Consider the following 16,173-nt stretch of genomic DNA (forward strand, 5'->3'; position numbering starts at 1 on the left):
TATCTAGGCTGTAAAGATAGAAAGTGATTAAAAAACAATAATATCATAAAAATCAACATTTTACTTGAAAAAATATCCAATTAAATTAAGATAATGTTCATTTAAGATAAGCCAAAAATAAAACGGTAGTGTGTTGGTGTTTAACAAACCTCATTATAGTTCGTCCGCGTTAAGAATGCAGTAAAATCATCATTATCCGCCGGCCTAGCGATGCTCGTAACCAATGAAATCGTTCCTAATTAGAAAATATGCCTTCAACTCATAGACCTAGCATTACATAGATCAGCTATACGCGTGCGCCCGTGAGGGACAAAACATACGCAATGCGACAATATGATTGGTCGAGAAGATTTGTAGCCCACCATAAACCATACTAAGTTTACGGTGGGGAATAAAAAAAATGTGAGACTGTGACAAAGACAAACAATAACAGCGCTTTCTCTGCTACTCCTACTGAAAGATACATCAGACTATCCCGTTCGGTCATTTCCCCCCGCCCCTCATGACCGATCCAGTTATACTAGATTCATGCTTCAACTGGTCACTGTGAACTTAATTTTCTAAAAAGTTCATTCATTGGCACCAACAGGGGCCAGTTTACCAAGGAGTAACTCCAGATTGCAGACGCTTGTGGTGGTTGGGCTTGTTGTCTCGATTGCCATTGTCCAAATGATTTTACTTGCTCATTACTTGACTGATACGGAAGCTGTTGCGTAGATTCCATTGAAAGTTGGGATTAGATTAAATATTATCACTTTTGGTGTCAGTTGTGAGAATTACTGACTCTTCCTTGTCACAGTTATTTTCACGGAGTAGGATGGAGATGGCAAGTGGGCGTTCCCGTCTATCCGACAGTTAGTAGCGACCGACTTACTTTATGCACAGACTATGCTCAGTTATTGTGTAAACTTCATGCTCGAATGACATTCACGTCGTACGTACGCTCGTCTAACAAAAATTGATAATTAAATTTAAAATGCCGTATTGTGCAGTATTAAGCTGCAGAAATCACAGCGGTTTAAAAAATCTTTCACGTGGAGGTATTTCCCATCACCGGTGGTTATTTATTTAAATATAATCCGATTAATACGAAAAATCTGTTTATTTTGCATTATTTACGAATGTTCGTTAAGTAAATCTATATTTTATCAGTTAGAACTTAGAGTTCACAATCCTTTGTCACTATTCTTTACGTTTATCTGGAATATTCGCTATCCTAAATGTCAAATAACTTCGCTACTCAGATGCTGCGCAATGTCGATATTTATATCGATAAAGTTAAAGTTACGATATTTCAAGTTTGAGGTTTGGTTCGGTAATAAATTATTATTTTAGACACGTTTCTAATTACAATTTGGGATAATCAATGTCTAAGTAAATATGGCAGCTCTGGTCATCAAGCACTAAGTTAAGTCGGGGTCATTTCATGGCAACCTTTCAAACCTTCGTATTCCTTTACATACGTTTTTGTTTTTTACACCCATCATATTTTCATCGTTAAAATAATTAGACTAGGTACTTAATGTACTTATGCGTACAATGCATGCAATTTGCCATGAACAAACGATTTATATTTTCTATTTCTTTATTATTAATTATTGTAGGTTCCCACAAGATGCCGATATTAAAAATAAATGGATCAATGCTACTGGGCAAGAAAATTAGTTTCCGCAAAAATATAGCACCATTTGCTCGGAGCATTTCTTAGAGAAAGATTTCTGGGGATAAAATTGCCATACATCTCATCTAGCGTCCACACGCCTAAAACTTAGTTACTAATTTAGTAATTATTAGTGACATTCGGGCTCACTAAATTAATAAAAAGTGTTCCATACCACGCAAACTAGCGTCAAATATTGGAATTTTGCCGCCCCCCTTCCTGATTTGATAGGTCACAATCTTACAATCAAATCAAGTGGGATCGATGAGCCAGTTTCATGTATGCTTTCACACCATACAATTAATTTGACAATTTAATCAGGTTGTCCCGTCTAGATTGGCCTTAAATGCTGCTACAAGTAAATATATTGTTAAAGACGAATACTTACCTATGTAAGTAATTGCAGATTTGTTATTACAAAATAACAGCAATACCGAGTTAATAGACCTTTATAGAACTATGATTTTATCTGTTTGACTTTAAGATATATTTAATGTTCACATTAACAACCTAGTTGGTCAATTAATAAGAAACAAATTTCTAGTTAGATATTTGTTGTACATATTATTTTTCATACAATCACGATTATCACTACCTATATTATAATCATAAATAAAGTATCATCTAAATGTGTTAAAACATACGGTAATGAAATATCAATACCTAACTGAACACACAAATATCGATAAAACACTCCGATTACACTGTCCCCTCCCTATATCGTCGAATGGAAAGAAGTTCCAACGGTTAGCTACTCGCAGGCGTGTAGAGATCCCGAAAACACCAGTGTAACGTGACCGTGAGATCCGTAACAAATCATGCTTAATTAGACCTTACTTATACTGGTTTTTTAGCCCTTTTCTCGCCTGTAATAAGTAAGTGATTTTAAAACTATAAAATAACGCCATCTGGTGTTGAGTAGTTGTATTAGGTGAACGTTGAGCGAGCTTTTGTGAGATTAATGAGATAATGAAAGAGTCGTATGTCATATAGCTTTGACATTATATTTTAAACCGTCACTCATGTAGCCTACAGTTGATATTCGTTCGAGAAATGTCCACCGGTAATAACCTTTTGGTATGGAAAGTTGCTACGAATCAGAGCAATTTTGTAAGTGTGTGACGTATTTTAACGTGGCTATGAATGTGTGAGTTTAGCGACACTGGTTTTCATACTAAATAGGAGTCATTTCACATCCACTAGTTTATTAATTCGTGGTTATTTTCAACCGATTTGTCATGTAAAATTTAGAAGAGCTTTGGTTTGCACATTTCCAAATTTTCTGTCTTTCGTTTTCTAGATGTATCACTATTTAATAATACATCGTTTAGGTTATCAGGTTGAGGAGCGTCTTGAATGTTTTGTAAGTTGAAATTGTTGCACTGTTTCTCACTAAATAAGCAGGGTTAAGGCGTTTCTGCATGGATTTCTGGTTTTGTTTCCAAAATGGGGAAAAAGTAGATACTACAGTTTCTTCAGTTTCCTTCTCTTGATAATCATCTGATACGACGATTTCTTTTTTACAAGAGGTTCATCGAAATCGTCATCAAAACTAATCGTGACACTGATTGGAGCCTTAATATCATACTCGGCTAGTTCGCCAATAATAGTACTGTTTTCCATTGTCGGGGTGTCATTGCATGTTAACATCATTTGCAACAAAGTTTTATGCAAAATCCGATTAACACTCCATGCATAAAGGCACTAACACAGGCCAACACTCTCCACTGAAATAATCTTTGCACACATTGTCACATGGTAATAATAAAAACATTTAAACAACAACACAACCAAGGGCTCAAGAAATAACGTACTTTCTCACGTGCATTTGCGGCCATCGCCGGGCGCTGACTTAAAGATGTAATTAAATTTTAAGTGTGGAATTCCATAATAAATGACTAGTCTAGCTTTCCAACAAAATAAAAAGTAAAAAGCTGCGAGGAAAAGCTACACACTAATTCCAATTACAGTCTATACTAATGTTCATATTGGTTAAGATTAATTAACCAATATGAACATTTCAACTCATGCATTTCGATATCCTATCCTAATCCCAGCCATTATGTTTCATTGTGGATCGAAACTCCTAAAGTTATCGACCTTTTCAGTGTTACAGCCAAATTTAACACAATTTTACTGACAAGTCCATGCTGTTTAACATTTGATCATTTTACATCTCATAAAGAACTGACTGCGTCTTTACATAAAATGACATAAAAAAATCACTAAAATACTAACGCATACTGGATACATTACATCATTATTATTACTAATATTAGACATGAATTTTTGGAGAGTTTTGTTAAACCAAAAACAACTGAACTAATAGTCGTAAATAGTAAATGAAAGATTTCACGTTCGATAATCACGAACTGCGAGTGTGTCATTCATGGGGCCGTAGCCTAGATGACAATCGTTTATCGACAACGCTGAGTGAAAAGAAAACATATACCGATCGACATTGACGGAGTCACCAAGCGGTTCCTCATCCACGGCCTCGCACTTAAGGTGGCCCCGCAGGAGGCAACCCTTTTTAATAACTCGGGAATACACATTGAAAGAAAAGGGCCTCGCTTATGCGATTTCGACTACGGCTAGATTAGTTGACGCTCCGCCACCGGCCACGTCATCGCTTCCATACATTATTTAAGTTTTTATAGGCGTTTTCTATGAACGATTGTCACTTAGGCCCCTGATGTAGGTATTAGTTGAGCCGTGCGCGGGTCGGGGGGCGCGGGGCGGGGGGGGGGGGGGGGCGGTTAGTGTTTAGTGTTAGTCGTGGTCGAGGCGGTGCAGCACGCGACGGTAGTCGGCCTCGAGCGCGAGGTACTGGCCGGCGAGGCGGCCCTGCGTCTCGTTGACGCCCAGCGAGCTCAGCGTCGCCGCGTACTCTTCCGGTTTCAGCACTTTCTCCAGCTTCTTCATTTCTAATTTCTTCTTCTGTGAAAAGGAATGGTTGATTGAATGACAGAGCTGGGGCGACTTGCTGTTCAGCATTGCCACGGTCTAAGAAAGAACTTTAAATACATTGGACATAAGCGTCTTCCTTTGATTTAGAGTTCATAAATAATTATCTTATTACATTTAATAATAATTAGTCAATTCGGGTTAAAGATATTTTTATTTGTCTCGAAAGAAATATTACATTTCACTTAATGAGATAGGTCAATACATGCAAAAATTATGTTGGCTACTGAGCGTTAACAGTAATGCAAAATACATATTATGTTTTTTAGAGGGACAGCAATTCAATAGATAATTCGTTCAGTATACATTGGTGCTCATTATTTAAGTATTCTTTAATGCTATAGAGTATCTTGGCAAGTAGCTATTTAGCTTGACGACGGAATTTTTTGATGTTAGTCTCAGCTTTTATTACTTTTGGCAGCTTATTGTAGTTTCTGTCATATTGGGACTCTTACTCTAAGAGCAAAATAAATTACTTTCTATGAAAATATTTTAATTTGTGTTATTTCAAATAGACACACTACTATTTAAACTATAAACCGAAATAATTGTCATATACGAAGGAAAACTGGAGGCCTCGGTCATTTTTTCCTTCGTATATGACATTTCTTTCGGTTTATTGGGACACTTCTTTGGCATTTGCTTTAGTTATCGAGCAATGGCTACATTTGCACAAGTCCAATTTAGGAAATATGTATGGCTAGCACAATTTACCCAACGATTAACACGCCGCAACACATCTAGCGCGGGATAAACAACCCTTTCCTTTCTATTATTAGTTCTGTGAGGCGATGGATAAACGTGAGTCGTCTGTTATATATTAGATTTATATTTCACTAGACTTATATTGACCGGGATATAGACCGTGATTACCTTTTGTATTATAATAAAAGTCAATATAAGTCTAGTGAAACTAACCGTGAATCATTCAAAACTCTAGATTTATATTTTTAAATGTCTCTGTTATATTATTGATTACATAATTGTATACACTTTATATAAACTCCACAGTAAATTGGTTTTAACTGTCATACTGTGTAATTTGATGAATAAAAAAAAAATTATATTACCACCATCCTGAAAAACGTAATCAACGCTTTACCGCAGCTACATTTTACTGGCTTCTTTCAACTTCATTCATAGATATATTTATCCGTAGATATTAAAATCGCCAAGCCATAGCCCTAGTAACTTCGTATCGTCGAAAGCTGGACGTATCTTTGCAAACAGGAACCAACCCACACCAAATACTCATTCAAATTTTTCAATGAGTATTTGGTGTGGGTTGTTTCCCGTTTGCATAAATACTTCCAGTTAACCCTGTAAACGCCACACCTATCTTGTGTGGCGCGTCATCGTAAGCCTTGTAGGAATGCACGAGCTGTGGCCGCGAGCGCCAATTGACGTCTTTTATCGGTCAGAGTTAATGTACCAATCTTACAGTACAATTAGTGAAATGTTGGTGTTAGTACCTGGAAGGGAGCGTTGAGCCTGTTCTTGACGTCGAGCCGGTACTGCAGGTACTGCGCCTTGTCGGACGTGTTGGTGGCGCGCAGGCGCAGGATCTCGTACACGCGCCGCACCTGCTTCTTGTTGATCTTGAACTTGGAGCACGCCTGCGACACCATCTCAGGCGAAAACCTTTTTAAACAAAAACCGTTACTGAATCCTCCCGGTCGAAGGCAGGTTTCTTAATCATGTGCCATAATACTTTACTTACTTAATCACTAGGTAAAACCTATGTCTTCTTAAGGCTGAGGAACTTTCAAAAGGCATTGTGCACTTGTATTGCTTACTTTGTGCACCACACTGATTTAAACTTTCATGATTTGTGCACATAAAGTTTTCTTGATAAAGTTAGCCTGTTTCTATTTCTATCGCTCGCACATAATAATAATATCTGTCCCGCTCATACAGAGGCATTGACCGCCGGTATCACGGCCGGAACGGCAATATAATTATAGTATGGATTTTCTCAAATGTTTTTTAGGTCTCAGACCCTAATCCGTTAAACAAAAGCGCCTTAGTCGCGTGCCATGTCGTTAAAAAGCAACTACCGTGATAGTATTAAGGTTCATAATGTAACAGCTCATTCTGAGATAACGAGTTTGGGTAATGAAGGACGAACGGTTGTCTGTGTGTGGCCTCAGAATACAGAGCTGCTACATAAATTTGAACCATATAAATAGGACAGTAACATTTCTTTTTAAACGAGTTTGTTCCCGTTCAGTCAGTAGCGGTAGCATTGGTAACCGCTGAACAAAAGAAAGAAATGTGAGGAGTAAAATACATTTGAGAAAATTCATACTATACACGCGTGCGATAAAGATAAGATAGGAACAGGCGGGTCAATGTACCAAACTGTTCATGGTCAACATCCTTACTACTCAAAAATAATTGACAATAAGTAAATTAAAATACCAAAGCCAAAAGAAAAATCGAGATGATGGTAAAATACATGACATCTATTGCTGTCTTGCTTTTCTTAGTTGGCAATAATTAATTTGATGATACCCACCCTTGATACAGCTTTGCTGGATAAAATGCTGGCAGTGTTTCACAGTTTTTGCAATCTACATAATCTCTGATTCTCTGAAAATCTTCTGATGGATCTTCTACAGTCATATCAATGATCTCTGGAAGTATTACGAAGTGTGAATAGATGGCCTGAAATAGGAAAAAGAAATCCAAGTTTATTTTTTTCAGTTTTAAAACAAAATCGAATCATTATTGTTGCCACTCCAATTCTCCTTTCTTCAAAATGTGCTTCGGACCAAACTTGCTAGAAATTAGAATAACTAACTCACTTATTCATAAACGCGCTACAAGCTTCAATTAGTTAATTTATGTTTTATTCCTTAATTCTTACAAAAAAAATTTTTTAAATGTGTATGTATTTGCCTGGCAACCTGTATGTGAACAACCCAGTGTAATTGCACCCTTATTCACCAGGTTTAATTGCCAACACAATAATATAGTAGTAATGTGATTGTGTACCGTAAGCAGGTTGGCGCAGACGCCGAGCTTGCGGAAGGGCGGCAGCGTGAGCACCTGAGACACGCGCGGGCGTGCGTGCGCGGGATACGCGTAGTAGCGGTACACCGTCGCGTACCCCGCCGCCGCGTACGCGTACCCGCCCTCGCTCGTAGGGTACTTCTCGAATCTGGAATAGACGTAGCGTCATTAGATACCACCGTTACTAAAACCAGCATTTGCACGCTGCTGCAGCAACAACAGAGCAATACACGTATACAGGGTGGATTTTACGAGAATAGAAAAGAAGTTAGTGAGAAGATGTTTGTGTCCAACATTAGTAACTAAACTGGTTTTAGTAAGAAACGTAAAATTAATGTTTTGGTTGGCTTTATGTACCTAATTTTGTAAGACTAATAAGAGCTTCATCGAGATTTCTTCATGGAGAGCAATGTTTTATCTCAAGAATAAGGAAATTATATGAATCACTGACCTAAGTGCTGATTTTACCCTAAACTTTCTTACAAATAAAACTTACACTGTAAAGAAGGTCCACTGGTCATCATCAACATCAATGAAGGAGGCTGCATCCACATACCACAGCAGGAATGTCTGCAGCCGCTCATGGAAGGCGAGGAAGCCCGGCGTGGTTGTGTCACAGAGGTACACTTCAAATGTATGTTTGTCTGCCCTGTCATCTAATGGCAAATTACAGCAATACTGACATTTTGTTTATTTCATTACAACAAAACACAATGGTATCTTATTCCTGTTGGATTTTACTTACAATTTTGAATTTAAATCTCAGTAGCAGGAAATGTAAATACAGTAATTACAGTATTGATTGTCATTTAATTTTTTATTGGAAATTGGTGGCTCGGAATTGAAAGATTATAATTTCCATATTTTCACTAAGAATCAACTCTACTTTACTTTTAACTTACGGGGAGTGGCTGTAAAGGAATGTAGCATTTTTCCCATCGGCCTGAATGCTTTGTCCTTTTCTAACAGTGAGACAAACTGGTCCAAATTTGTTGTATATCCGGGTGACAAAATTTTTTTCATAGCTCCTTCTACATCATCAGCTTTCATGCCTTCAGAAATGCTGGGCTCAATCTGAAATTACAAAAATAACAATGACAGTAGGTAGAGGTACCTATATATACCTGGCTATAGTCACAAAATTACCTACATCATGAAATAAATTTTAACATGCATTATCTTTTTATTAATCATAGATTGTACTTAAAATAAGTCGCCTTAATAGAAGGGAGGGAGGGAGGGAACCCCCCCCCCCTCCAAGTTTCCCCCTGTAGAGATGCTTGGTTTCTGAATTATTCATGGTTATAATTTGAAGTTAGTTATAACAGTGCCAAAGATTGTAATGGAGAATGAGGTGGACTCCATGGTGGCTCCGGCGCTGCGGGAAGCGCAGCCCCGCCGCCCTGGCGCAAGAAAGTGCAGCACCAATTCGCCTCCACTCTTGCTGCACTTTCTTACGGCGGGTGGGGGCTGCCCCGCCTCCGCACCTCCGGGATTTTATATACACTCTAGGGGTAGGGACCACAAAGACCATGTGGGGTTGGGGTTTACAAATTCGGTTCCATGACAAATTTTAACTTTAAAACAGGAAATATGCTCGGCTCAGGATAGTGCTCTGATTCGATTTTTGGTATGTACGGTGTACAACAAAATCAAAAAATTAAGGCCGCCATGCGTTTTGTTTCACGTAATATTCAAAATAAAAACTTATTTCCGGTGGCTAAAATTATTATTATTATTTAATAAGCAGGCAGGCAGCTATGGCAACTGATATGGCCTGTATCCAGTAATCATAAAGATATATATCATGAACGAGTATTAGATGTAGTGTTATGCTTGTCTAATTTATTTTTAAACTGGTTCACATTTTGTGCTGAAACTACGTCTTCCGGGAGTTTGTTCCAAGCCCTTACTACACGCTATTGCTACAAATCATTTAAAAACAATCCAAAAAAGCCCCTCACAGCATCAGTTATCCTCAAACAAGGCGACTTATTTTAAGATCCAACCCAAGGAACCTTTTCAGAGTATTCAATTCCGAGATATGTTTGAAGACTCCCAGCAGTGTAGTAGAGCCGTATACGCAAGTCTGTATAGCCAAAAATATTTTCGTTTTCGCCAAACACTTGGTGGCACATCTCTGGAGCAAAACTGGTTTCTTCATCCTCAATATCGTCTGGAGACCTCACTGTTAACATAAAAAGGTTATGTACTACCCCGTCGTCATGTACAAGTTTGGTTTTGGTTTGCCTTGACATGTTTGTGCTCCTCACCTAATTTTAGTTCCAATACCTCGTTACCGTCCACAACCAAATGGCACAAAGCATCAGTCATCTTGAAGGAGAGCTTAAAAAGGTTCAATTCTCATTACAAGATTTTAGAGGCAATTCCCGGCTTCCCGCGCAAAATAACTTGTAACAAACGAAGTCAAATTAAAGAAAATGGTTCTACATGTACTACACACATCTACTTAGTGCACCGCAGAAGAACTTCTTTTGTTGCAAATTTAATGCAATATATAGAGTTCGGAATTAACGGTAATTTTAAAATTCAGATTGCAAATGAAAATCAACCAAAATTCGCAATTATACTCCTTTTTTTGACACCTTTGACAGATATACTAGATACTAGATCTATGGTCTATTGTCTATGCTTGTTTTTTTTTTAACTGCTCCGAGGAAATAAACGAGACACAATTATAAACGCCACGTTTTCCAATAATGACATTGTTTCTTAGTTTGTGGACCTTTAATATTTTTTATATTAGGCAATACTGATCAAAGTTAGATTTATGTGACGTCATTATGGCCTGGTTGGGTTAGGTTTGCTTGGAAATTTTTGTTAATAAATCTCGTATTTTGGTGTATTATATGTTGGACAGCTTATTTTAGAATAGTTATATAAATACCTCATAGATTAACAGTAATCCTGGTGCCAAGGAGTAATTGTGTCGGTGACATTTTCTGGCGAAAATGAATCGCCATGAAGGTGTGTAATGATAATCAAAATTTGTTCGATGCTTTTGTCACTATGATTTTCTTTGCTTTGTTTTGTAAAATCTTTATACGAATATTTGATCTATTTGCATACAAGATTTATTGGTTATTTTGTGAATATAAACTATGATACGAGCGGATTGTTATTGAGTGTACTGTGATCTGTTTTCAGGAGTCAGCTGTGATTCTTGTTTGAAAAATAACTTCAGAGGACGACGGTACAAATGTTTAATATGCATCGATTACGACTTGTGCGCTGCCTGTTATGAGAGTGGCGCTACCACAAACCAACACACAACAGAGCACCCCATGCAATGTATTCTTTCCAGAAGTGACTTTGGTAAGACCTTAGTGCAAATCATATAGCTTTCATTAATTGGCCTAATTTTGCCCAAACTGTCATTTGAATGGCACAGTAGTATATTACCTAGATTTTGTACACGGAATGTTTCTGGTCCATTGATCACATAAAATAATTATAAGCAGCCCATGAATTATGAAGGGAATATATTTATGCAGATATTTACATTTTTCAAACTAAACATAATTTACAAACAATGTAAATTGTAATTAACCACTACCACCATAATTGACTTCACATATACTCATTTGGGAGAATTCTTATTGTTGGTTAGGCTGGGCCTATACATGGGGTGCCTTGCCGAGGCAATTGCTCCCTTAGTGTAGATCTAGCTGTTAAGTTATGGAAATGTCGTGGCCAGATCATAGTTTATGATATGGTTGGGAAAGGATTAGATCAGGTTGGATTTTTTCATGATGTCACAGAAATTGCTTGATGATGATGATAGGTAAATTTTATTTGACATTATGAATTGCCTTTTCCTTATTCTTATTTCATTGTAGAATTTTGTTCTGATGTTTGATTGTCTGAAATTATACCTGTCAACCAACAACAAAACGTGATTCCTCCTAAAAGGTTGTTTTTTGTAACTTGGTATCTGATGTCCAATATTGTTTTTGTCTGGCAGGTCATCTCATATTTTATAGAAAACACTTTTTAGGGTTCCATACCCAAAGGGTAAAAACGGGACCCTATTACTAAGACTGCTGTCCGTCTGTGTGTCACCATGCAGGCTGTATCTCATGGACCATGACAGCTAGACAGTTGAAATTTTCACAGATGATGAAATTAAATTGTCAGTAAATAAGCACAAAAAAAACTACTCATCCTATTCTTTTGGGTGCTAAATAAATAGTGTAAGACAAAGGTAGTATGAGTCTCTCTGTCTATGTTTGAAATGAGACAGTCCTATATATAAATATTATTGTAGTGTGTATTTCTGTTGCCGATATAACAACAAAATCTAAAAAATATCTGACTCACACTAGTTTTTTCTTTTATTTAACAATAAAATACGACTTGGAACAAACTTCCAGAAGACGTGGTTTCAGCACAAAATGTGAACCAGTTTAAAAATAAATTAGACAAGCATAACACTACGACTACATCTAATACTCATTCAGGGTAACTATATATCTTTATGATACAGGCCATATCAGTTGTCATAACTGCCTGCCTGCTTATTAAATAATAATAATAAATAAATAAAATAATATACTTAGGGCTTTTACAATAACATATACATGATTCTTGTTCTGGTTGGTTGTCTCGTGTTCATGATGTTGAGTTGATTGTTTGTATGAAAGTAGGCTGTGTAATGTTTTTGCAACACCTACTCTTTTTGATTAAATGCTTTAAAAGAGATTGCTCTTCAGCAATAAAACAGCCTGTTGCCTGCCTCATCTTTAATTAATCGTTTTTCTTTAAGCTGTATCTTTTACTGAGGTGTGCCAATAAAGATTATTCTATCTATCTATTATCTGAGATGTGGTATGGTTAAGAATGTCATCATAAAATTTTGAACTTGAGTAGTCAAATTGGCTATTAGGCTATAAAACTGTTTTACTCTCAGAATAAGGTTTTCCGACCTTCAGTGTTCTGGTTCTCCCATTTAAGGCAGATCTGTTTGTCGCATTTGATGAGAGAGTACATACACAATTGGCTTTATCTTCACTGTCTCCGTCACCTTGAAAGAAAGGGAGATGATAGTTACTAAATAAACTAAATATCTTCTAGAGGTATTCAAATAAAAGTTAGATGTAGATGTAGTGTAGGGACGCCCGGCCGGAAGCAGGCGGGCTGTCGATCACATGTCGTTAATGAACTGAATGCAGCCCAATTCCCTGTAGTTGGAGCTGCAGGTTACTGTCCCGGCGGCATTCCCACACCATTCTCCTCAAATCTTCTTGTTTTCCTGCAGAACAGAAGGACATCTTTAAGTTCGACATCCTTTAGTTCGTTTTCTTCTAGTGTGTCTCTACCGAATGTATTATAACGCGGTGCCGCGTACATAGTACATTCTGCTAGTAAGTGTAAGATAGTTTCCTCCCTACCACAGTGTGGACAGGAGGCGTCTGCACTGATTCTCATTATCTTAAGGTGTCTATTGAGAGTATTATGACTTATAGATTATTATTATGTAATAATACCTGTTAACAGTCTCAAACTGCTCTTACCTAGTTTCAAGAGATACCTGGTTCTCCTGTGGTCTATCCCTTTAATCATCATCTTCGACTGTCTGCATCCAGTTTCTTCTACCCATTCTCTCTGCGCTTCCATCTCTTTTACCTTCTCGATGACTCCCTTTGTGACATCCGCTGACATAGGCAGAGCCGGTTCCGGACCTATATATTCCGTCTCCGCCCCTATCCTCGCTAGCTCGTCCGCTTTCTCATTTCCTGTCACCCCCTGGTGTCCTGGTACCCATGCCACCGTGACATTTCTATGCTTGCCTAACGAATTCAGCTCCTCTCGACATTCTCTCACTAGAGAGGAGGTGACCGATATTTTCTTTAGTACTTTCAGTGCTGCCTGGCTGTCTGTATATATTACAACAGCGCCCTCTTGCTGCATACTCTCATTCACTATACGCGCACAGCGCGCTATAGCACATACCTCTGCTTAGAACACGCTGGCAAACCTACCCAGTGATACCGATACTTTCTCTCCCAGTTTAGGGATAACTATGCCCGCCCCTGCTAGTTTCGTCGAGCTTCTTCTTGACCCATCCGTAAAGCAGATAGTCGTTGGGTGCCTGACTTCCACCTTCCAGTTGTCCCTCTCTCCTATATGTACTCTATATTTTTTGTCAAATATCTCCTGCCTCTTTATAAGGTCATTATTGGCCATCAGCATCTCAAATTTTGATAGCGCCTCTCTTTGTATCAGTGCGTGTCTCTTGTCCACGCAGCTTCCTCTCCATTCCTTGCACGCTTTCATTCTATACCACTGTTCCATGGCTCTTTTCTCCACTTCAGTCCTTAGAGGCTTCAAACCTAGCATTACCTCCATCGCGTGTGTCGGGGTCGTTCTCATCGCCCCCGTCATCATGAGGCACGCTAGTCTCTGTATTTTGGTTAGTTCTTTTTGGTATTCTTTAACTAACAGTAGTACTTAAAAAACACAATTTAATAAAATAATTTGGTTTGTTCCCAAACTTGTTCAGCTAACATTAGTGTTAATACCTACATATTGTTTCCCAGATCTTTACTATGGTGGCGAGGCCCTCGCCCTGGAGCAGCCGCAAGCCTACACATGTCCGTTCTGCAACCGCATGGGATTCACAGACACTGCACTCATGGAGCACGTCACAGCCGAGCACGCAGATACTACACTTGCCGTAAGTTGCTGGTTTACAACTTTACATACAGAGAAGAAAACCTGTTGCTTCCATTAAATACAAAGCTTAATAATTATTGGAACAGACAACTTATAAGAAGTTTCAAAATAAGACTTATCACATACATTTTTTAAACTTCTATAAGGATGAAGCTCATACATTAAAAGCTGTCCTTTGGTTTGGACTATCCTTCATTGTCGGTGGCTAGGTTACCTACAGCCTTAGAAATGGCTTTAGAAATTAAGTTAATTTAATGCAGGGACCGGACAACCCTTTCCGCGATAAAACCCTTTCAATGGGCGACACTTAAACACGGCTAACACATTGAAAGACTTTCCCTTTTGAACTGCAAGCCCATTCATACCCTTACCTTTGACTAACCCTTACCGAAAAGCTAACCAAAAATAAGGCTAACTCTTAATAAGGGTTACCCTTATCTTTAAGCGCTTTTTATAAAGGTTTCCCTTTGCGTGAAAGAGACAGGATTAGTATATATCTACGGTAGTGTATGAAAAGGAAAGAAAATACGTGCCTAGTCAAAGAACGCCGCCGTCGACGCCGACGATCGCGGATTCGAAGTAATGTGTGCTTTATGAACAAGGTAGACGACTTAAATTAGCACGCTTATATGCTAAAAGGGAAGCCCTTTATAGGGCTAACCCTTATAAGCAATATGCAAGGTGTTGGTGAGCGGATGATAAGGGGTTTGTAAGGGTATTTGGGCTACCGATTACTCAAATGTGGTAGCTTTATATAAGGGTTTTTAAAACCAAAACAAAGGGTTTCGTCTGGCAAAGGGTATGGTGAGTTAAGCCTTATGCAATACCCTTATAAAACCCCGATAAGGGATAGCGGGCCGGTCCCTGATTTAATGTCTTCACAGGTTTCCGAGGTTTGTAAGCATTATCGTGTACTTTTATTATGTACCCATGTTACAACTTCTTTAATAAACGTCTTTTATTATTATTATTATTAATTCATATTAAAATACATACGCCACGTCGTAACTTAAGTACACTTAGTGCTTTCCATTGTGAAATTAGTGATTGTAGAAAGATTTGCAGCGCACCGCATTACGCGTTACGTTTCTAGCACACTGTGGTGTTGTGCTGTGCGCAAACCCGTTTATTTCGATCCGAACCGGGACCTTTCCTAACAATTTTAAAAGAGCTATCGTGCACCCAATATATAAAAGTGGCGATCGCGCTAACTTTAATAATTATAGACCGATTTCTGTCCTAACTGCTCTGTCTAAGATCTTGGAGAGAATCATGAACACTGCCCTAGTTAACTTCTTGGAATGCTACAATCTCATAGCAGATAATCAGTTTGGCTTCCGGTCAAGAAGGTCAACTGAAGACGCAGTTGCCGAGCTCACCACCTTCTTGACTCATCACCTAGACCAAAAGCGCCGGTGCCTTGGCATTTTCCTCGATCTCTTCAAGGCCTTCGACACTGTCTCGGTTCCTATCCTTTTGCACAAATTAGAACACCAGGGTGTCCGAGGAACCTCCTTGGATATGTTCCACGATTATTTATCAGGAAGGACACAATCGTTAAAACTGAGCTCATACGTAAGTAACGAAGAACCAATTAGTTATGGCGTCCCCCAGGGCAGCATTCTGGGACCTACGCTCTTTCAGATATATGTGAACGAACTGTGTAAGCTGTCACTTCCAAATTGCAAAATCATCGCATATGCCGATGACACGGCCTTACTATTCTATGGCTGCGACTGAACCGAAACAAAAATGCAGTGGCTTAAAAATAACCTTCTTACTCTTAATTTAGACAAAACTAAAGTCATGCCTTTCGTCATTGCCAATTCATCTCT

At 38.3% G+C, this 16,173-nt stretch overlaps 2 protein-coding genes across 2 annotated transcripts in view; one reads left to right on the forward strand and one right to left on the reverse strand.

Moving 5' to 3' along the window:
* Positions 1 to 48: 48 nt before the first annotated feature.
* LOC134740694 (histone acetyltransferase type B catalytic subunit) lies at positions 49 to 10,238 on the reverse strand. The gene is made up of 8 exons (XM_063673260.1): positions 9,916 to 10,238; positions 9,661 to 9,830; positions 8,545 to 8,716; positions 8,139 to 8,298; positions 7,625 to 7,790; positions 7,146 to 7,294; positions 6,100 to 6,268; positions 49 to 4,600 (listed from the first exon to the last, which is right to left on the reverse strand). Exons 1-8 carry the CDS (start codon positions 9,974 to 9,976, stop codon positions 4,433 to 4,435), a joined length of 1,215 nt encoding a protein of 404 aa, XP_063529330.1. The 5' UTR covers positions 9,977 to 10,238; the 3' UTR covers positions 49 to 4,432.
* Positions 10,239 to 10,415: 177 nt separating this feature from the next.
* The window catches only part of LOC134756287 (E3 ubiquitin-protein ligase KCMF1), a 31,691-nt gene continuing 25,933 nt past the window's right edge, over positions 10,416 to 16,173 (forward strand). Inside the window, exons 1-3 of the mRNA XM_063693122.1 lie at positions 10,416 to 10,630; positions 10,811 to 10,978; positions 14,203 to 14,339. Of these exons, the coding sequence (XP_063549192.1) occupies positions 10,615 to 10,630; positions 10,811 to 10,978; positions 14,203 to 14,339 (321 nt within the window). The 5' untranslated portion in view covers positions 10,416 to 10,614. The remainder of the gene's footprint in view (positions 10,631 to 10,810; positions 10,979 to 14,202; positions 14,340 to 16,173) is intronic.

This window comes from Cydia strobilella, chromosome 1 (assembly GCF_947568885.1).
Source record: "Cydia strobilella chromosome 1, ilCydStro3.1, whole genome shotgun sequence".
NCBI classification, from domain to species: Eukaryota; Metazoa; Arthropoda; class Insecta; order Lepidoptera; family Tortricidae; genus Cydia; species Cydia strobilella.

What these genes read in the sequence shown, in the direction of transcription:
- LOC134740694 (XM_063673260.1), bottom strand. Translation starts at nt 9,976, where the DNA reads ATGACTGATGCTTTGTGCCATTTGGTTGTGGACGGTAACGAGGTATTG. An exon ending in GGTATTGGAACTAAAATTAG is followed by an intron (nt 9,831 to 9,915) that starts GTGAGGAGCACA and finishes TTATGTTAACAG; the next exon opens with TGAGGTCTCCAGACGATATT. An exon ending in GGCTCAACGCTCCCTTCCAG is followed by an intron (nt 4,601 to 6,099) that starts GTACTAACACCA and finishes TCCTTTTCACAG; the next exon opens with AAGAAGAAATTAGAAATGAA.